The sequence below is a fragment of the Mastigoproctus giganteus genome, chromosome 3 (genome assembly GCF_048544385.1).
Source record: "Mastigoproctus giganteus isolate SK-2022 chromosome 3, ASM4854438v1, whole genome shotgun sequence".
NCBI classification, from domain to species: domain Eukaryota; kingdom Metazoa; phylum Arthropoda; class Arachnida; order Uropygi; family Thelyphonidae; genus Mastigoproctus; species Mastigoproctus giganteus.
Window position 1 is genome coordinate 180,342,657 of NC_143577.1, and position 22,691 is coordinate 180,365,347.

The following is a 22,691-nucleotide window of genomic DNA, read 5'->3' on the forward strand; positions in this document are numbered from 1 at the left end:
GAATCAGGTAGGTTCTCTATTGCGAAAAATATAATTCTCTCTCTCTCTCTCTCTCTCTCTCTCTCTCTCTCTCTCTCTCTCTCTCTCTCTCTCTCTCAGAAGAAGAAGTTGTTGTTGTTATTTGGTTTTTAGGAGCATTAGCAATTAAGGCCATATTGCTCCAGGGATATGCGGTGGTCATTCCCTGACCTTTCCACATCCTCCGTGTTGGTGGTCACGGGCTCGAACCCCAGTCTAATCAAGAAGCGTGTGCTACTCACTGCTGCTCCTGCCCACCTGACTACAGAGGAGCCCTAAGAAGATGATGTAGATCTTCCAGGAAGCTACAAGTTGAAGAAAATTCTTCAAAATTAAAGAAAATTTTTTACTTTTCAGGGAAAGTAAATTTTATTATTTTGCTGTCTACTATATTGTGCTTTCAGTAAAATCTACACAAACATTCAGTCATGGATTCCCAAGTTGGTAAGTACTTGAAACAAGGTGAAAAATACTTTCAACATTCTTCCTCTGACAAGAATGATAACAGATCAGGTGTTTCCACTGCTCTCAGCTGTGGTTTCAAGCCAGACTGGCAATAGTGGTATTTCTAGTTCTGGACAGGCAAATAGTTTAACTCAATCTGTTAAAACTAAAAAGAAAAAGCACAAAGTTACCCTTGCAAGGGATGACTAGACCTTGCCTGAAGATGGGAACAAAAGCAACCCCCTGTACATATTTCTTGAAACCCTGAAGTGGAGGTTGAGGAATCTCAGGTAGAAATAATGCCTCTACTGTACAAAATGTAAATACAGATATGGTAACCAATGCCACACCCTTGCAAGATAACATGGTAGAGGCCATGGAAAAACCAAATATAGATAAGCAGAGTTCAACTCTAGTGATTCATCTAGGACCAGATTGTCATACTGATGGAGCCACAGTACAGGCATCCAAAACCGTAATTAAAAAAGCCCTTAGTGACTTTATGGGCAAGGAAGCTAACAAAGTGACCAAAATGATCTCGAATTTTATACAGGCCTTTGGGCCAATCTTGAAACGATTACAACAACATTGATAATCGCTAATGAAAAAATTAAGGCAGAGGAGTTGCAAATTCGTATATCCATGTATGACCAACTGTTAATAGGTAACTTTACTGCTTCTCTTTCACACTCATATGAAGAAAAAGTTAAAACTGGAGTAGATCAAAGACAAAGACTGGTTGGTTCTATTGGCGTCTCTTATGTTCCAGATCTGAGGGTCTCACTCCTGGTGGAGGAGACTCCAGTCTGGTTTGACCAAAGCCGACTGTAGAAGAATCTTCGGTTATGTCTGGACTTAATTTTTCCTCACTGGTTCCGACTAATACAAGTGATCCAAATAACATTGTAATTTTAAGACTGTTGCCTGACTCCAAAACTGCATCAAGTCAAGAAATAGGGACTAGTGACAGAAACTTTTAAAAAAGAGTATCGGTATATAAAATAAAAAACATACAGTTATTGAGGAACAACGGCTACTTGTGGAAATTACAAACCTACAAATGCAAGGAAAATTAGTACCTCTACAACCATGATTGGTGCCAGGCTTTCTATGGGAAAGCCCAAATTGTAAGAACCCACGATTCTTTTATACAAAATCCCTAAGGATTATTCAAAGGAAGAAATTATGGATGACTTGTTTTTCAAAAACTTGAAAGACCACAGTTTTTAACAGAATGATATTACTCGGGGGACAACTTTTTGTTTTAGTTCCGGTTCAGGAAATAAGGTGGTTAATTGGGTTATAGGATTCTCACCCAAGCTTTTTAAATGCCTGATGGAAAATGATCGTATTTACCTTGGTTTTACATCGCACAAGTTCCGCCACTTCACAGTGGTCGCCAAATGCTTTCATTGCCTGGCTTATGGCCACACAACTGTGTCCTGTGGCCACTGTGCCAGTGATGGACATATATTTGCTGATTGCACAAGGAGGAATCCCCTAAGTGCATGAATTGCAAAAGAAAGAGCAAAGATTTTCATCATTCTATTAGAGACAGTGGTTGTCCAGAATATATAAGCGGTAAATATGGTAAACAAGAGAACAAATAATTAATAATATAACCTTTTCAATCATTTTGATAGAGAATCCATGTAGCTTTGAGGGGACAAAGGTTATCAAAATAAATGGACAAAGGTCTAGGTTAGCAATGGATGAAATCAGAGTTGTGGTTCAGGAATTAAAATCAACCTAATATGCATACAAGAACTGTATTATTCCTCCCGGTCAGGTGGGATGGAGCTTTTAAAGTTATGGGTTTTCTCACCACTGCTAGGGTAATCCATTCTCAGGATAAGCCCCCAAAATCAGCCATAGTTATATTAGACAAAGACTTGGTGATTACAACCATAACTGGAGAATACAATGCCACTGTTACCAGTCTGTTAATTTCTGCTCCAATCATTACCTTCTACTTGGTTTCCATCTATTGTCCCCCCCCTCTGAGAATATTCAACAGGCTTTACACTATTTAGACAGGATTTGTTCAAAATTTGGAAACAGAAATTTAATTTATCTCAGCAGATTTTAACACAAAGTCATTTTTATGGCACAGTGGGCATATGGATTCCTGAGGTTCTCTACTTGAAGATTCAATCCTTTCATATAATCTAAATGTATAGAATCTACCTTATAAGCCATTCACTTTCTCCACCATGAATGAAATATAGATGTAACAATAACAACAAGCAAAATTGATGAATATATCTCTGATTGGGATGTGGCTCCTAACTGGAAAACGGCACCTCCATAGCCAGGTGGGCAGGAGCGGCAGTGCGTAGCACACGCTTCTTGATTAGACCGGGGTTCGAGCCCGTGACCACCAAATACGGAGGATAGGGAAAGACCACCGCATATCCTCGGAGCAATATGGCCTTAGTTGCTAATGCTCCTAAAAAAAAAAAAAAAACCAAAAAACCAAAAAACTAACTGGAAAGACAAGGCATAGACATCCCATACAGAATGCTTTTGAGAAAAATATATGAGAATGCTACCTCCTTTATTAGACTAAACAAAGACAGTAGCACAATTTAAAATTGAGGAAGGAGTTTGACAAGGTGATACAATATCTCTCTGTAATTGTTTACAGCTGCTCTTGAAGAAGCTTTCAGAAGATTGGACTAGTCGCAGAAAGGAGTTAATGTGAATGGATAGTAAACCATTTATGATTTGCGGCTGATATTGTGATTATAAGCCATGATCCCAAAGAATTAGATGAAAATCTTAATCAGTTATGCAAAGTTAGTAAGGATTTCGACTAAAGATGAATATGGTTAAAACAAAGTTATGATAAACAAGTATGCCACAGAAAGGGATATAACCATTGAAGGAGCAGAAATTAAAAAAGTAAATTCATATACTTATCATTAGCTGTAATAATGATACATGGCAGGAAGTCAAGAGAACAATAAATTTCGGATGCATAGCTTTCAGGAAATAGTCGCATACTGAGGAGCAATATCCTAATTTGTCTGAAACAAAATAATGAACCAATGATTTTAGCATTAGTAGAGGCATTTGATGCAAGAAAGCAAGCTTATACAGTATCAGCCAAAAAAAATTCCATTTCGCACATCAATTTGCTCTAAACGTTTGTCCAGTTCTTTCTTGAATTTATTTTAGCTATCAACTTGCACAACGACAAATGAAGTTTGTTCCAGCAATCAACAACCCACTGGTTAAAGGCAAATTTCTGCACATCTATTCTACAACTGTCTTTCTTCAATTTTAATTTATGCCCCCTCAGGTTCGTAATCTGAGCAAGTGGAAGAATCCCATCAGCAATGAGCCTGCTCAACCCATTCAAGGCCTTATACACTTCAATCAGATCACTTCGCACCTGCAATTACCAATCTCTGCCTTCTCCAACCCAACCACCCTTTTATCCACAGTAGTAACTTGCCCTTAATGCCATACTGCTCCAATTTGTATAGTAGTCTTCCATGTGAAGCAGCATCAAAGGATTTCCTGAAATCCAAATGTATAATATCAAAATTATTTTTTTGCATCCAGTTCATTTGTAACCACATCATAGTATACAATCAAATTGGTCAGACAAGACTTCTCCTTAGCAAACCCATGCTGTATCTGAATTATTACTGCAATCTTTTTTAGATGATCCTACAATGCTTCTTTAACCAGTGACTCCATTTAAATCCTCCGTGTCACCCTTTGATCACGCTTTGTGAATTGGGATACATTTGCACATCTACAGTCTGTGGTGACCTACCCTGAGTCCAAGCACACTCTCATAATTAGGGCTAAGGGTTTGCTTACTTCTTTTGCTGCTTCCTTTAATATAACTGGATAGATCCCATCCACCCTAAATGTCTTTCTTATGTTTAACATCAACAATTTCTCCTCCACTTTTCTCTCAATTATTACAAAATCATTAAGCTTCCTGTTCTCCACTTCCCTACAAAATTCCTCATGTATGAAGATGCAAAACGCTTGTTTAGTTTGTCAGCTTTCTGAGCATGATCATTAACAGTCAAAAAATCAATATCAAGTGGACCAACTTGATTCATCCCCTTCCTTCTAGAGGTTATATAGGTAAATAGGCCTTTGTTGTTTTTCTTTGCATCTTTTGCCAAAGATATCTCATAATCCCCCTTCGCTTGCCTAACTGCCTTTGTGACTTGATTATAGACTAGCTTATATTTACCTTAGGCTTCTGTGTCGCTAGATAATTTACATGCAACCCGTGCACGTATCTCAGTAGTTTATCTGACATCCATTTAGGCCTAAACCTTGAACAGCAAGAATAGTTGGTATGAAAAGCCTAGTAGCTTCCAAGATTAGTTACTTGAATGCTTCCCATTTAGAATTTGCTGCTGATAACGTCATCAGTGGATCCCACTGTAGTTACCATTATGAAAGCAAAAACTCTTCCCTTTAACCCTGATGGTGGTTACATTAGCATTAGCAGAGGTATATGATGCAAGAAAGCAAGCTTATGCAGAATCAGCCAGAAAAAAAAAAAAAAAAAAAAAAAAACTGCTCCCATTCCACCCCTCCATTTGTTCAAAACACCTATCCAGCTCAGTCTTAAACCTATTTAGACTCTCACCTTCCACAACAAAAGATGGAAGTCTGTTCCACCAATCAACTACCCACTGGCGAAAGGCAAACTTCTGCAAATCTATCCTACAACTGTCTTTCCTCAATTTGAATGTATGCCTTCTTAGATAATTATTCTCAGCAAGAGGAAGAATCCCATGAGCATTGAGCATGCTCAAACCATTCAAGGCTTTATACACCTCAATCAGATCACTTCGCAGGTGACTAGTCTCCAGACACTATAATCTGCAATACTTAAGCCCTTCTTCGTAAGAGCAACCCTTCGTTCCATTCACTAATCTTGTTGCCCTTCTCTGTACTCGTTCCAAAAGCTCTACATCCTTCTTCATTGCCTTATACACGGATATAAACACCTCCTTATCCCTGCTAGAAAAATTCCTGTATATCATTGACAAGACACCATGAGCTACCCTTGCCGACTGTCTGCACTGCTCAGAAAACTTCATATCTGCTTGTACAGTTATCCCTAGATCCTTTTCATTGTCTACCACTGTGTAGTACCATAGAGTTGATACATTACTCTGATGTTACTGCTTACCATATGTAGTACTTTAAATTTGTCAATGTTAAACTTTATTTGCCACCTCTCAGCCCATCTGCACAACTTTTCTAGATCCTGTTGCAGCAGCGTACTGTCATTAGTGTCCTTAACAACCCTGCAAACATTCGTATCATCTGCAAACTTGGAAGCCGACCGGGCTACCCAGGTGGGTAAAGTGCCTGCCTGGCAACACAAAGGTCGGGGGTTCGAATCCTGCCTCAGGCTTGGATCAGAGTAAAATGCAAAAACTTTGGGAGGTGCATTATGGCCACAGAAGCTGATGCGCCAACAACAAAAAAAAAAAAAAAAAAAAAAAAGAAGCAAACTTGGACATAAAACTGATATACCATCATCAATATCATTTATAAATACAGAAACAACAATGGACCCAACACTGAACCCTGAGGGACTCCACTAATAACATTAGTCCATGAAGAGCAGTGTCCATTGATTACCACTCTCTGTCTTCTCCCATTCAACCATCCCTTTATCCATTTGCCTCCAATGCCACACTAATCCAATTTGTACAGCAGTCTTCCATGTGCAACAGTATCAAAAGCCTTTCTAAGATCCAAATATATGATATCAAAGTTATTCCCTGCATCCAGTTCCTTTGTGACCACATCATAGTATCCAATCAGATTGGTCAAACAAGACTATCCCTTAACAAAACAATGCTGTGTCCAAGCTATAACTGAAGTCTTGTCTGGATGATCCATGCATTTTTCTTCTCTGCCACATGTCTCATTAGTTCATCTGACATCCATTTAGGCCTAAACCTTGAACAATATTTCTTAGTAGATATGTAAAGCATAGTAGCTTCCAAGAGTAATTCTTTGAATGCTTCCCATTTTGAATTTTCTGTTGGTAAAATCATCAGTTGGTCCCACTGTATAGAATTAAATACTGTCTCAGACCTCCGTAGTTGTCTTTACGAAATCAAAAACCCTTCCCTTTACCCCTGATGGTAGTTGCCTCTCTGAGTAAATCCCACTTGAGCACACTGTGATCACTGCCACCTAGTGGTTCCTTTATCTGCAGATTCTTAATGCATGAAGAATCACTACTGATAATCAGATCAAGAGTATTACTTCCTCTAGTTGCCTCCCGAACATGCTAATATAGAAAACAATCATGCAAAATATCCACAAAAGTTTTGCTAGTGTGTGAGTGACCATCGCACAAGTTCCATTCTATATCTGGGAAGTTAAAATCCCCCAATTTGAGACAATCTGACCCACTATTTCCCTGCACAACTCTTCACTGTACTCATCAGAGTCATTAGGCCTATAACACTATTCTACTCTCAACTTGGTGTTCCCAGTGCTTATGTCACATTACATCGATATTGCGCTGTCCATCTATATCAACTGAATGCAATTCCTTAGATTTTGTCTTAACTAACAGCATAACCTCTGCTCCCTTCTTATCCTGTTTATCCTTTCTGTACACATTATAATATCCATATTCCAATTCTGCATTGCGTATATCTGTGTGACACCATGTCTCTTATAACACAACAATATCTGCCCTTTGATGTCTTGACCAGCACTTCAAACCCATCAAATTTATTTACTATACTCCTAGTATTGGTGTACATGCAGTATACATGCACTGTTCTTACTCTTTGTTACCCTAATGCAGCCCATGTATTTACTTGTTTGACGATGACACCCACCAGTCCTTGAAATCCACAGCACCTTGCTTTCCAGGCTGCCAGTCATTCCTATAGGAGCAGTGCAAAAATCACTTTCACCTCTGCCAGCTGTTATTTGTTATTGTTGTTGTTATTTTGGTTTTTAGGAGCATTAGCAACTGAGGCCATATTGCTCCGGTGATATGCGGTGATCATTCCCTGACCTTTCCGCATCCTCGTTTTTTGGTATTCACGGGCTCGAACCCCAGTCTAATCAAGAAGCGTGTGCTACGCATTGCTACTCCTGCCCACCTGGCTACGGAGGCACCTACCTCTGCCAGCAGCTACTGTTAATTGATTACTCTATTGTGTATCTGTAGTCTGTGTATCCTTCCAAGCAAGCAATTTTCCAACCCACTTAACACTGCCTCGATAGCATCAGCAAATATTCTTGCATCCTTTCTATTTAAGTGTATCCCATTTAAGTGTTGCACAATCTCTCTCTTTCTCTAGGGCTGAATTGATTGACAAGGCTCTCATCATATACTCTTTCTTATCATGTCTGGGAGGAATTGCACACACTTTCAAATTTAACCCTAACTGATGACTTTTTTTTAACATTGACCTGTATTTATTAAGTAAATCTGTAGATCTCCTACTCTTAATGTCATTAGTGCCAACATGACAATATCACCCTTTGTGCCCTTAAACAATGATACCTGCTCTACAACGTTGTAAACCTTTTTAGTGCAAGGTATAACATAAAACTAGATAATGTAATACCTATCACTGCATATAGGAATCTATTAGATTAGATTAGATTTATGGAAGTGAAACCTGGTCACTCACTAAAAGAATAAAAGAGAAGCTGAAAACGACACTGAAGAATGGAATGAATTATACTAAGAATTAGAATGTTGGATTTCAAAATAGAAGAAGAACACGAGAAGCCATCTTAGTGCTACGCACAATAGTAGATTGAAGAATAGTCACACATAGCTTTTATTGATCTAGAAAAAGCATTTGACGGTGTTCTTTGGGAGAAGTTTTTCAGAGTCACAAAGAATGCCCAGTTTGATTGGAGAGATTGACAAACCATCAAAAAATTATATGAAAATCAAATAACAAAAATTGAATTTCAAAATAATGCAGCAATAGCCAAGATAAGAAAAGGTGTTAGGCAGGAGTGTGCACTATCACCATCACTATTCAACTTGTACATGGAGAATGCTCTAGAAAGTGAAGTGTAAAACCAGAGGAATAAATATACATGGAGTACAGCAAAATTCACACATTTTGCAGATGATATAGCAACACTAGGGGAAAATGAAGAAGAGTTGAAAGACTCAATAGAAGTAATGGAAGAAGTTTTCTTAAAATATGGGTTCAAAATTAACACAAAAAAGACAAAAATAATGGTTGCCGGAAAAGAAAGTCGAAGAAAAACAGACAATATAGAAATAGAAACAAGAAAATTGAACAAGTAAGTTCATTTTAATATTTTGGAAGCAACACACAAGAAGATGGTAAAAGCCATTTAGAGAGAAAAAGAATTGCAATAGCGAAAGAAGCACTTAGAAAAAAGAAATCATTTATTGCAAGCAAGATAAACAAAGAAAAGAGTAAGAGATTCATCAAAACCTATATATATCTAGTACACTGCTGTATGGATGTGAAACATGGTCAATAACAGCTACAGACTGGAGGGGAATTGAAGCATTTGAAATGTTTTGGTGGAGAATATTGATGAAAATCAACTAGAGAGACAAAAAGATGATGAAGGAGTAATCAGAACTGTTGAGGAACAAAACACAATCAAGAAAGCCATAATAAAAAGGAAGATGTTGTTCCTTGGATATCTCTGGAGACACAATGATTGGATATAAAACATATTAGAAGGGCAGCTAGAAGGGAAAAGAAGCAGTGGACAATCAAAAATCACACCACTTGATGACATGCTCCAACTTTGAAGAATGAACTACAATGAAGCAAAACAAAAAGCCCAAATTCTGGATGGGTGGAGAAAAAAGATCTCTATGGTGACAGGGCTTGGCCGTTAGAATAATGATGTTGGATTAGGCAACAGACTCCTGTAAAGAACATTCTTATCAAAACTAAAGAACTGAAATGGACTTGGGCAGGACACACACTCTGCTGATTTTTGTGTACTCATGCTGAAAAATTAAGAAAATTTATCGTGAGAGAGAGAGAGAATACTGAAAATCTTATCAAATATGACACAAGATTTCTAAATATTACATATTTTTGATACTTTGAAGAAGAATAGAGAAATTTACCTCAATATGATATGTAGAAAACTTGTGTGTGAAACTCTCCAGAAATTAAAACAAATAAAAGATTAGCCCAAAATGATTAAGTAAAAAGAATACAGTAAACATTTACCTCAATATGATATATAGATTAAGAGAAAACACATATTTTGTGTTAATCTTTTATCATTTTAATTTCTGGAGAGTATCATACGGAAGTGTTCTACGTATCATATTGAGGTAAATTTCTCTTATTCTTCATCAAATATTGATATCAACATAGAACGTAATTGAAGCATCATAGCTATTTTATATACTATCATATTTTGGATACATAAAGGAACCAAAAATGAAACATATCAAATGGGGGATTTTATAATAAAGGATACATAAAGGAACCAAAAGAAATGGGGGATTTTAATTTCCCAGATATTGACTGGAATTTGTGGGTTGGACACTCGCACACTAGCAAGGCTTTTGTGGATTTATTGGATGATTGTTTTCTACATCAGCATGTTCGGGAGGCAACTAGAGGGAGTAATACTCTTGATCTGATTATCAGTAGTGATTCTTCATGCATTAAGAATCTGCAGATAAAGGAACAACTAGGTGGAAGTGATCACAGTGTGCTCAAGTGGGATTTGCTCAAAGAGGGAACTACCATCAGGGGTAAAGGGAAAGGTTTTTGCTTTCGTAAAGGCGACTACAATGGTCTGAGACAGTATTTAAATTCTATACAGTGGGACCAACTGATAATGTTACCAACAGCAAATTCAAAATGGGATGCATTCAAAGAACTTATCTTGGCTTTACATACCAACTAAGAAATATTGTTCAAGGTTTAGGCCTAAATGGATGTCAGATGAACTAATGAGACATATGGCAGAGAAGAAAAATGCATGGGATACATATAAATTAATGGGTGACATGGAAGCCTATGATAGATATAAGCTGGTCTGTAACCAAGTCACAAAGGAGATTAGGCAGGCAAAGGCAGATTATGAGAAACCCTTGGCAAATGATGCAAAGAAAAACAGAAAAGAGTTCTTTACTTATGTAAACTCTAGAAGGAAAGGGATGAATCAGATTGGTCCACAAGATATTGATGGTTCAACAGTTGAGGATCCTGCTCAGGTAGCTAACAAACTAAACGAGTATTTTGCATCTACATTCACACATGAGAAGTTATTCAGGAAGGGGAATGCCAGAGGTGAAGTAAACTCTTGCAAGTGAGCTAGATGATTTTGAAATACAGTAATACCCCGAAGTTACGCGATAGGTGGGTCCGACGAAAATCGCGTAAGTCGAATTCGCGTAAGTCGGGGTACAACTTTGCATATAAATACATATAAATTTTGCTTAATTGGGACCAAGGACTAACAAAAACACTAGTTTAGAAGAAAAATATTAATAAAATGGCAGTTCTTTATACACATTAATACAAAATATGTATTAAAAAACAAATGACTTACGTTAAAAAGTTATTTCGATGTCGATGGCTTCATAAAATCTAACAAATTCGTCTGACGACACAGCGCGTTCTTTTTTTCACGCAGAATTTCTTCGTAGCAAGCTAATAATTTTTTTATTCCTTGCTTTGTAGCTATAACGCGTTCTTTGTTGGAGTCTATGTTTTCTAAAATTTTTAAGCCCTTTACAATTGAGCCCTTTTCAATTTTCAACCTGTCAAGTTTGCAATTGTCATGTGCTTTTCGGCGTTGCTTCGTTTAGGCCTGTAGCACGTGCAATATCACATGGTCTTTCATTTCGCTCAAAGCGTTTCACAATTTCATATTTTTTCTCTATCGACAGAGGCGGACTGGCCATAAGCCTTACCGGGGAAACCCCGGTGGGCCAGTGTGATTTTGGCCATAAACCATAGTATGAGGCCACTATAAATTTTCCCGGGTAAGAATTTTTGATCCAGTCCGCCTCTGTTTATCGATAATTGCTTTTCTTTTTCTCTCTGAATCTGCAGTGTCTTCACCAGGACGCTTCCTTTTCACACTTTTAATTAAGTATTTTACTCATTTTTAGGGAATAAAGCACAATTACAAAACGAGGAGGCACGCTTGATACGCATAAACAAAGCTGCGCGCATGTAGCAACTGAATAAACAACACCATAAAGGCAGAGATACACTATTAACACCTCACATTTCTAGGGGTTACTACCATAAAACAATAAAAATCCAGTTGCGTTTCTGCTAGTGAAATCTGTTATAAACTGGTAGTAAACTCGATCTAATTGCATTTGCGATTATACCGATTGCTGGAATTGTGTTGGTTTTTACGTTATTATGGTGAAATGTGTTTCCCCTTCACTGATATAAAAAACATAAAAGCAGCAAAGTTGAATTTTGTTCATCTTTCGCTCTCATTCTCCGCCGTCGCACCGTATATCGATAACATACGAAAAACGACCTTGAAGATAGTGGGCGGCAGCGTTGCCAAACGAAAAAATCAAGAACCGCGTAACTCCGAGTTCGCGTAAGTCGGGGTAGCGTAAGTCGGGGTATTACTGTAACTGAGAAGAAACTGGAGGAGAAATTGTTGAGGATAAACATAAAAAAGGCACCCGGGGTGGATGGGATCTATCCAGTTATATTAAAGGAGGCAGCAAAGGAAGTAAGCGAATCCTTAACCATAATTATGAGGGCTTCTTTGGACTCAAGAGAGGTAATCATAGACTGGAGATGTGCAAATGTGACCCCAATTCACAAAGGTGGATCAAAGGCTGATACAAGTAATTATAGACCTGTGGGTTTAATTTATGTTCCAGGAAAATTAATGGAGGCACTGGTTAAAGAAGCACTGCAGGATCATCTAGACAAGACTTCAGTTATAGCTCGTACACAACATGGTTTTGTTAAGGGAAAGTCTTGCCTGACCAATCTGATTGGATACTATGATGCAGTCACAAAAGAACTGGATGCAGGGAATAACTTTGATATCATATATTTGGATCTTGGAAAGGCTTTTGATACTGTTGCACACATTGGAGGCAAACTGCTACTATGGATAAAGGAATGGTTGAGGGGGTTGAGAGAGTGGTAATCAATGGACACTGCTCATCGTGAACTAATGTTATTAGTGGAGTCCCTCAGGGTTCACTGTTGGGTCCATTGTTGTTTTCTGTATTTATAAATGATATTGATGATGGTATATCAAACTTAATGTCCAAGTTTGCAGATGATGCAAAGGTTGGCAGGGTTGTTAAGGCTGACGCTATGCTGCTGCAACAGGATCTGGAAAGGTTGAGCAGATGGGCTGAGAGGTGGCAAATGAAATTTAACATTGACAAATGTAAAGTACTACATATGGGAAACTAACCCTAGAGCAACGTATCAACTCGGTGGTAATACACTGACAGTGGTAGAGAATGTAAAGGACCTGGGGGTAATTGTCCAGGCAGATATGAAGTTCTCTGAGCAGTGCAGACTGGCTGCAAGAGTAGTTCATGGTGTCTTGTCAATGATATACAGGAATTTTTCTATCAGGGATAAGGAGGTGATTATTCCCTTGTATAAGGCAATGGTCAGGCCACATCTTGAGTATTGTATATAGGTCTGGAGGCCTCATTTCAAGAAGGATGTAGAGCTGCTGGAACGATCACAAGGAAGGGCAACAAGGTTAGTGAATGGAACAAAGGGTTGCTCTTACAAAGAAAGGCTTAAGTTTTGCAAATTACAGTGTCTGGAAACTAAGCACCGGCGAAGTGTATAAAGCCTTGAATGGTTTGAGCATGCTCAATGCCGATGGGATTCTTCCTCTTGCTCAGAATAATCACCTGAGAGGGCATAAATTCAAATTGAGGAAAGACGGATGTAGGATAGATGTGCGGAAATTTGCCTTTAGCCAGCGGGTAGTTGGTTGGTGGAACAGACTTCCATTCCTTGTTGTGGAAGTTGATAGCCTAAATAAATTTAAGGATCAGCTGGACAGGTATTTCGAACGAATGGAGAGGTGAAATGGGAGTGGGGGTTTTTTTTTTTTTTTTTTGGCTGATGCTGCATAAGCTTGCTTTCATGTATCATATGCCTCTACTAATGCTAATGATAATCTGATGAAGGTGGTCATAAATGCTGTCGCCCTTTTCATTTTTGTCTATTGTAAGAATTGGGTTTTTTGGACTACTTGAGCAATTAAGAATGTTTGCATAGTTACCAAAATTTGCATGGTATAATTTGTATTTCCTTATCTAGTGTTTTTTTTTTTTTTTTTTTTTTTCAATCAGTACAGCAAAAGCCTGTGGCTTCCTTGCACTATATGGCTATTACTAAAAAAAAAAAAAGAAAAAAAAAAAAAGAAAAAAAAAAAAAGAAAAAAAAAAAAGTGTTCTAGGTATCATATTGAGGTAAATTTCTCTTATTCTTCATCAAATATTGATATCAATATAAATGTAATTGAAGCATCATAGCTATTTTATATACTATAATATTTTAGATACATAAAGGAATCAAAAATAAAATGAGTGGTTCTGTAAATTGGACCAAAGTTTACTTTTGCATTTTAACTTTCTCAATAAAAATTAAAAGTTTTAAGTCATACTGATTAGGTATATTAAATTATCTTCCTCCATAAAACAATAAGAAATAGAAATGAAACACATAGTTACATTTCAGTAAAAAATAAATATAAATGCATAATCTATCTGTATGTATAGTAGTAATTAGTACACATGTACACACACACACACAAATTCACATATATCATCACCTTTACACTGTAGTCCCTGTCGGATAATTCCTTTCAACAGCTTTTTACAATATTGACATACGGTAGGCCGTGTATATGAATGCACTTCAAATCTATGAGGTACTCGAATGCGATCTGCCATTTCTTTTTCCACCCAAGGTGGCCTCCCACTAAATGACCACCTATCTCTTGATGGAGAAGATGGTGATAGCTGAGAAAACATTTAAAAAAAGAGGAATTTAATTTTACATTTAAGTTTACATAAAGAGTGACTGAGCACAATTTAAATGTCACTTATGAATTTTCATTCCCTGCAGCAATAACATATTTAAAAAGATTTCCACGCATGTTTAGGTTTAGTCATGAAAATAGATAAATTTTGCTGATTCTGATGTCATAATTAATGAACTTTTACCAAACATCCACCCAAGTTTCCATTTATTATTATACAATAGCACAGCTACCACAGGTCATCATACCTACAAAGCTTGTATAAAAAAAAAATAATAAATAATAATAATAAGTAGTAGTAATAGTTAAATATATTAAGGTTCAAAATTATCCCTTTCAACTACCAGGATTTGGTAGTTGTTGGCGCATCGGCTTCTGTGGCCATATTGCACCTCCCAAGGTTTTTGCAGTACTTCGATCCAAGCCCGAGGCGGGAATCGAACCCGCGACCTTTGGGTTGCTGGGCAGGTACTTTACCCACTCGGCTAGCCCGGTCGGCCCAACTACCAGGAAAAACAATATGGAACATTACCTATTTTCAGTTTTTATAATTTCATATCATTACAGATGAATCTAAATTTATATATTTATTGAAGTTAATTTATTCTTGAGACTCAGCTTCTGAAGATCTAATAATGCTGCTCATTGATAAGTGAGTTATCAACCACTTTGATGCTCTCACACACAGAGCACACTACATTATTCTGAGAATAAGGTAAATTTTTATCCCTTAAAAATGTTTGTGTTAAACCCTTAAGGATAAACATAGAAGTTTCAATAGATGTTTCAAATGGTTTTTCCTTTGACAGATGAAATTGAATTGTGCACCAAGAATTACTTGCATCAACAACTTGCCCCATGTTTTCTGGAGATATCACAGAATGCTAAAATGAACACAATGTACCTAACACCAAACCTGTCGGTCACTATTTGGTAACCCAAATTAACATGGGATGACAAGTACTGAGGGTTTGAAACTAACGACTTCACAAATAACTCAACATAAGCAAAGCACAACTGGCATCCCAGACCAACACTCCATGGTGGACTGGTACAAAATAGCTTTAAACAAAACTCCAAGATCCTGCCTTTTGATATCTTGTCTTCATATACATGTGACTATTCTCTACTTAATCTGAACACAATCTAAAAAGTTAATTGTGTATGCATTTTCTGCTACACCCTGTAGAAGAAACTCAAAAGGGTAAGAGTTTGCAAAACTTACTATTAATTTCTATTAGACATAGAAAAGTATAGATGTTAAAAGCACATTCAAAATACCATAATGGAGAAATAAAATTCCAATGAATACAGATATTCAACAGGCTAATTCAGTTGGGAATAAGGATTGGAAAATCTGAAAGCATATGATAACTGCTCAAACTAGGCTTGAAAAGAATGCTATACTACACAAAAAATTAATGAGAAAAGAACACTGCTGTTGAATACTTATTTCACAAAAAATTTGACAAATTAAATACCTCATTTTATTAGTATATTATTTTGCGATCGATTTTTTGGGATATTTTTTACACATTGTAACAATATTTTTAGTAAAGTCACTATTAATGTCCTTTGTAACCCACAATATTGTTTTATATTCCTGTCTGTGTAGAAAATTTTTCAGTAACTACCAGGGTTCCCAAGTAACCTTCTCAGAAAATCTGGACATTATTGGCTGCTCCATCTGCAGTTTCTGATTTTGCACATTGGCATAACTTACTTCAAAGTAGACAGGCTTGCTGGATGATGTTGTAGCTATATCACTGTACAATTTGTGCCAAACTTTTCTCATGACTTTTATAGAAACCATAAAAGTACCAGAAACCCACGAAAAAAATTTATAAAAAATAAAAAAATAAAAAGAGTTGTAATTGGAAGGGGATAGTTAGAGTAAGAAGCATTAATTTAAAATATAACTGAACTAACTTTATTCAAATTAATAATCTACAAGTTATAATTTAATTGAAATTTGCTTAATTTTTTTATAGAGAAAACATCTTTCATAAAAAACAGATTAAAAAAACAGCCTATTAAAAAAAAAAAAGTTACTCTGTGTTATATTCATCTGGCAATAGAAATTGATATTTCATTAAAATAGCTGAACCTTTATTATTCTGGCAATGTGAAAATAACAAAGATTACAAGGTACAGTTCTATCTAAACAGAAACAGCAACAACAACAACTGTAAAATTTACAATTTAAAAAATAATGAACATTTACATGTCCAGTATTTACTTAATTTGTTTACCAGACAGTAAGCTCAAATATAATGACTGTTTTAGTCAATGCTGAATACTTGACAACTCTAGTAAATACTAAATCAGTGCATGTTATTGTTATTATTATTAAATAAAATGTTACTAAATTAATTTTATAGGGGTCCATGCAACAAACTGAAGATAAAAGTTTCAATATTTCAATTACCTACATATAAAAAAATGGGAGTGATATGCAACTCCCTTGGTGCAGACAGTTGCCAAAAGATGGTTGAATGCAGAGGATTAATTAATATTATTTTTAGTTTGAATATGGATTTCAAATTGCATGATGGGGCACTTATGACTTTTCTAATTTTCCTGAAAGAAATTTTTAATTGCAGACTGCAGAGAAATTATGCTGGATAATTTAATTTTACATTTTAAATTCAACCTATGAAGTTCAAGAAATTCATCTTTTAGGATACTTAATGGTGTGAGTAAAGCAAGAACCCTGTTTAAATGCAATGCAATTCTCCAATTCAAAGAAGAGGAAAAACAAAACTTGCATGCTGAATGACAGACATTTTTTTATGCAAGGAGAAATCAATCTCATTCATAATGTAAATAAATAAATTAATTAATCTTTACAGAATGTACCATAGCCTATAGGTAACAAATGAAAAGGTATATTATGTTGACACATATAATAAGATAATTGTATTAACATTGCATAATGAATTATCTATAAAATAATCAATATATATATATATACATCTAAATATGCATAACCCCCACCATAACAAGTCATTCAAAGTCAAGAGACGGCAAACCATTCACCAATGACCAGCCAAGGCAAGATAAAAGTTCTCTACTGAAACTGGCAATGAAATCAGCCACCATGGTCTCAGTAGGCACTTCTACATGTCAGGTGAAATATCAACCGCATCGTGCAGATTGGAAGCATACAAAATAGCCCACCTACTTGCTTTAGTAGGCGGGCTATTCTGATTTTACTTGCATGGGGAAAACTTCCTGAGGTCACAATCATTATGTTTGGATATCAGGCAACATTTGGGTTGGCAGGAACCTCCTAGAGAGGCCATCCATGTCTATTAATGTATGGTACCAAAGAGGGAAGCATTCTCGGACTCTCGAAATCCTCCACAAGCATGTATCCCATACACAAGGTTCTGTGATAAAACCAATTAGCATTTGAACCAAGAATAATAATCTTTTCTCCCAGAAAATGGGTGATACCTAGGTTATGGTGGTGATGGTCATTTGCTAGGTATCTTGGTGGTGATGGTCATTTGCTAGAGGAGAAATTCCCACTTTAAAAGACAATATTCGGCAATGAATATTGTTATCACTGTGATGGGAGAAGCAGAAGACCAAATCTCTGTGCCATAGAGAACTGGTGGTAAGGTGCTGATGAGGAAGTATCTAGAAAAGACAAGAGAAGAGCATTTTATGTTGAGAAATTGATTTCTTACTGTCTGGTGGATACAAGCACACTTGGAGTTAAAAGTGCCACCTAGCAGTTCATTTATCTGCAGATTCTTAATGAATGAATAATAGCTACTGATAATTAGATCAAAAGTATTACTCCCTCTTGTTGCCTCTCTAACATACTGCTGTAGGAAACAGTCATCCAGTAAATCCACAAAAGTCTTGCTAGTCAGTGAGTGATCAACCCACAAGTTCTAGTCAATATTATTATGGGTGATTTCAATTTGCCTCTAATTGATTGGAGTAAATGGGAAACTCGACATGGGGAACAAAATTTTTAAATCAACTAGATGACTGTTATTTGTATCAACATGTCAGAGAAAGTACTAGAGAAAAGAATATGCTAGACCTCATCATCACACATGAATCAGATGACATAACAGGGCTGACAGTAGAGGAACCAGTAGAAGGAAGTGATCACGGAGTTCTACGGTGGATGATAACGAGAGAGGTAGCAGAAGTAAAAGGCAAAGGAATGGGTTTTAATTTCAGAAAAGGAAATTACGATGCCTTAAGGTACTACATGGCCTCTATTAACTGGGTAGATATCGCGCAGAGAATGAATACAATTGAACTGTGGTACGCTTTTAAAACATTAATCACAGATGCCTTGAATGCGTATATACCATTAAAAAAATACTCCACGAGAAGGGTTCCAAGTTGGATGAATACTGAAGTTGCCACATTACTTGAGCAGAAAAAGGTGGCATGGAAAGATTACAGAGCAATAAAAAGTACTGAAGCCTATAACAGCTACAAGGTGATGTGTAATAGAGCCACAGAAAAGGTTCGACAGGCAAAGGCAGTTTATGAGAAATCACTAGCAAACAGAGCAAAGAGGGGGTATAAAGAATTCTTCACATATATAAATGCCAAGAAGAGCAGGACAAACCAGATCGGACCTTTACGTAAGGGAAAAGGGATAGTAATAAATACACCAGCTGCCGTTGCAGATGAGCTCAACAGTTATTTTGCATCGATATTTACAAATGAAAAGCCTTTCGTGGCAATGGGAAATTGTGGGAGCGAAGCTAAAAAATATGTAATTAATGATATTGAAATTTCGCAAGATTATTTAATGAAAAAACTTTCGGGCCTACAGACCAGTAAGGCTCCTGGAGTTGATGGAATATACCCTATAATCTTAAGAGAGGCGGCAAGCGAGTGCATTGAACCACTGAGGCTAATTATGTGAGCATCACTAGACTCTGGGGAGATTCCCTTGGATTGGATTGCAAATGTATCTCCCATACATAAGGGTTGCTCTAAAAGTGAAGTTGGAAATTATCGACCTGTCAGTCTGACTTCAGTAGTAGGGAAAATCATGGAGGCAATGATCAAGGGTGGAATTCAGGATCATTTGGATCGAATTGAAATTCTCAAGGATACTCAGCATGGTTTTGTAAAGGGAAAATCATGTTTAACAAATCTGGTTCGCTATTTCGAAAGGATCACTCACGAGCTGGATTTAGGGAATAATTTCGACATTGTTTATTTAGATTTCAGCAAAGCTTTTGACTCAGTCCCACATGAGCGGTTGCTTTATAAGCTGGAACAGGTTGGAATCACTGGGAAAATCCTTAGATGGATAGCAGGATGGCTTCAGGGCAGGAGGCAGAGAGTTGTGATAAATGGCTATTCCTCAGATTGGGTGGATTTAAGAAGTGGGGTTCCCCAAGGATCAGTATTAGGACCACTGTTGTTTTTAATTTTCATAAACGACATTGATGAAGAGATAGAGGGCGTGATGTCTAAATTTGGTCAGAAAAATGGCAGCTATGCTTTAATCCAACAAAGTGTAAGGTATTACACCTGGGAAACAGTAATCCCAAAAAAACTTATTCACTTGGTGGAGTTCAACTAAACCCAGTACTGGAGGAAAGGGACTTGGGTGTTACGATACGGTCAGACATGAAATTCTCTGAGCATGGTGTCCTATCGATGATTATTATTATTATTTAGTTATTTATTTATTTTTTTTTTTTTTTTTGTTTTTATCATTGTTTGTTTTTTTTTTTTTTTTTTTTTTTTTGGCTGGTGCAGCATAAGCCATAGGCTTTCTTGCACCATGCGGCCGTTACTAATACTAATACCTGGAAACTTAAATACCCAATTAAAAGACATTCGGATTTACTGGCCCTCTATTTCTCTGTACAGCTGTTCATTATACTCATCAGAACCATTAGGCCTATAAAACACTCCTACTCTCATTTTTGCTTTCCCAGTGCTTAGATCACAGCAAACTGACTCAACATTGCACTGGTCACCCATGTCAATTGGATGCACTGCCTTACAATTTTGTGATTCTTAACTAAACTCATAACCAACACCTCAAATTCATTAAATAAATTTGAAGAATTTGAGGTGCTGGTGAAGACATCAAAAGCTTATGTTGTTGGGAAATCAGAGACATGGTGTCACACAGAGATAAGGAATGCAGGAGTAGAATTTGGGGAGTACAATGTGTATAGAAAGGATAGAAGGGGAGGAGGGGTAATGCTGTTAGTTAAGAAACACTTAAAATCTAAGGAAGTGCATTCAGTTGACATGGGTGGACAGTGCAGTGTTGAGTCAGTTTGGTGTGACATAAGCACTAGGAAAATCAAGTTGAGAGTAGGAGTGTGTAGGCCTAATGACTCTGATGAGTACAATGAACAACTGTATAGGGAAATAGAGTGGGCCAGTAAATCAGATTGTCTCATAATGGGGGATTTTAACTTCCCAGATATAGACTGGAACTTGTGGGATATTCACTCACAGACTAGCAAGTCTTTGTGGATTTATTGGATGATTGTTTCTACAGCAGCATGTACGAGAAGCAACCAGAGGGAGTAATACTCTTGATCTGATTATCAGCAGTGATTCTTCATGCATTAAGAATCTGCAGATAAAGGAAGCACTAGGTGGCATTGATCACAGTGTACTGATGTGGTGATCACAATTTACTTACTTCTGTTCTAGAGAAAATAATGAAGTCACTGGTTAAGTAAACCTGTAGGATCATCTAGACAAGACTGCAGTTATAGTTGATACACAGCATGAGTTTGTTAAGGGGAAGTCTTGTCTGACAAATTTGATTGGACATTATCAGGTGGACAAAAGAATTGGATGCAAAAATTAATTTTGATATCATACTTGGATTTATGGCATTAAGGGCAAGTTGCTACAATGGATAAAAGGATGGTTGAGTAAGAGAAGACAGAGAGTGGTTATCAGTGGACACTGCTCTAATTATTAGCGTGGACTAATTATTAGCGGAGTTCCCCAGGGTTCGGTGTTGGGCCCATTGTTGCTTTCAGGTTTTATCAATGATATTGATGAAGGTATATCAGGGTTAATGTCTAAGTGTGCAGATGATACAAAGGTTGGCTGGGATGTTAATGACAGTAATGATAGTATGCTACTGCAACAGGATCTGGAAACGTTGAGCAGATGGGCTGAGAGGTGGCAACTGAGGTTTAACATTGACAAATGTAAATTACTGCATATGGGTAGCTGTAATCCCAAAGTAATGTCAACTGGGTGGTACTACACTCAGGGTAGTGGAGAATGAAAAGGACCTGTGGGTAATTATGCAGTCAGATATGAAGTTTTCTGAGCAGCGCAGACAGGTGCAAAAGTAGCTCATGGTGTCGTGTCAATGATATAGAGGAATTTTGCTAGCAGGGATAAGGGGGTGATTGTCCCCTTGTATAAGGCAATGGTCAGGCCACACCTTAGTACTTTTATACAGGTCTGGAGGCCTCATTTTAAGAAAGATGTAGAGCTGCTGGAACGAGTACAGAGAAAGGCAACAAGATTAGCGAATGGAACAAAGGGTTGCTGTTACCAAGACAGGCTTAAATTCTGGAAATTGCAGCTTCTGGAGACTAGGCACCTGCAAGGTGATCTAATTGAGGTGTATAAGGTCTTGAATGGTTTGAGCAAGCTCAATGCTGATGAGATTCTTCCTCTTGCTCAGATTATTCACCTGAGAGGACATAAATTCAAACTGAGGAAAGACAATTGTAAAACAGATGTGCGGAAATTTGCCTTTAGTCAGCGGGTGGTTGATAATTGTCACAAACTTCAATCTGTTGTCGTGGAGATCAACAACTTAAATAAATTCAAGGCAGAACTAGATAAAACATTTGGAGAGAATGGATTTGTGAAATGGGAAGTTGTTTTTTTTTTTTTTTTTTTTTTTTTTTTTGGGTGATGCTCTATACGCTTGCTTTCTTGCATCATATGCCTCTACCTAATGCTAATGTTATCCTGTGTGTCCTTTCTACATAAATTGTACTCCTCATATTCGAATTCTGCATAAATTATATCTCAGAACATTGGCACTCGACCTTGCATGACTGGAGACTGGTTTCCTGGTCCAATGAGTCCCATTTCCAGTTATTTCTAACGGAGGGTATCTGGCAGAAACCGAACGAAGCTATGCACCCTTCACGTCAACAAGGAGCTGTTCGGGCAGGTGGATGGTCAGTAATTGTCTGGGGCATGATTAACTGGAACAC

General features: G+C 37.1%; 1 protein-coding gene across 1 annotated transcript in view; it reads right to left on the minus strand.

The window, feature by feature from the left end:
- Positions 1 to 22,691, minus strand: part of LOC150088444 (serine/threonine-protein kinase D3-like) — a 550,939-nt gene that overhangs the window by 412,167 nt on the left and 116,081 nt on the right. The window contains exon 6 of the mRNA XM_090370161.1: positions 14,266 to 14,455. Within this exon, the coding sequence (XP_090226287.1) occupies positions 14,266 to 14,455 (190 nt within the window). The remainder of the gene's footprint in view (positions 1 to 14,265; positions 14,456 to 22,691) is intronic.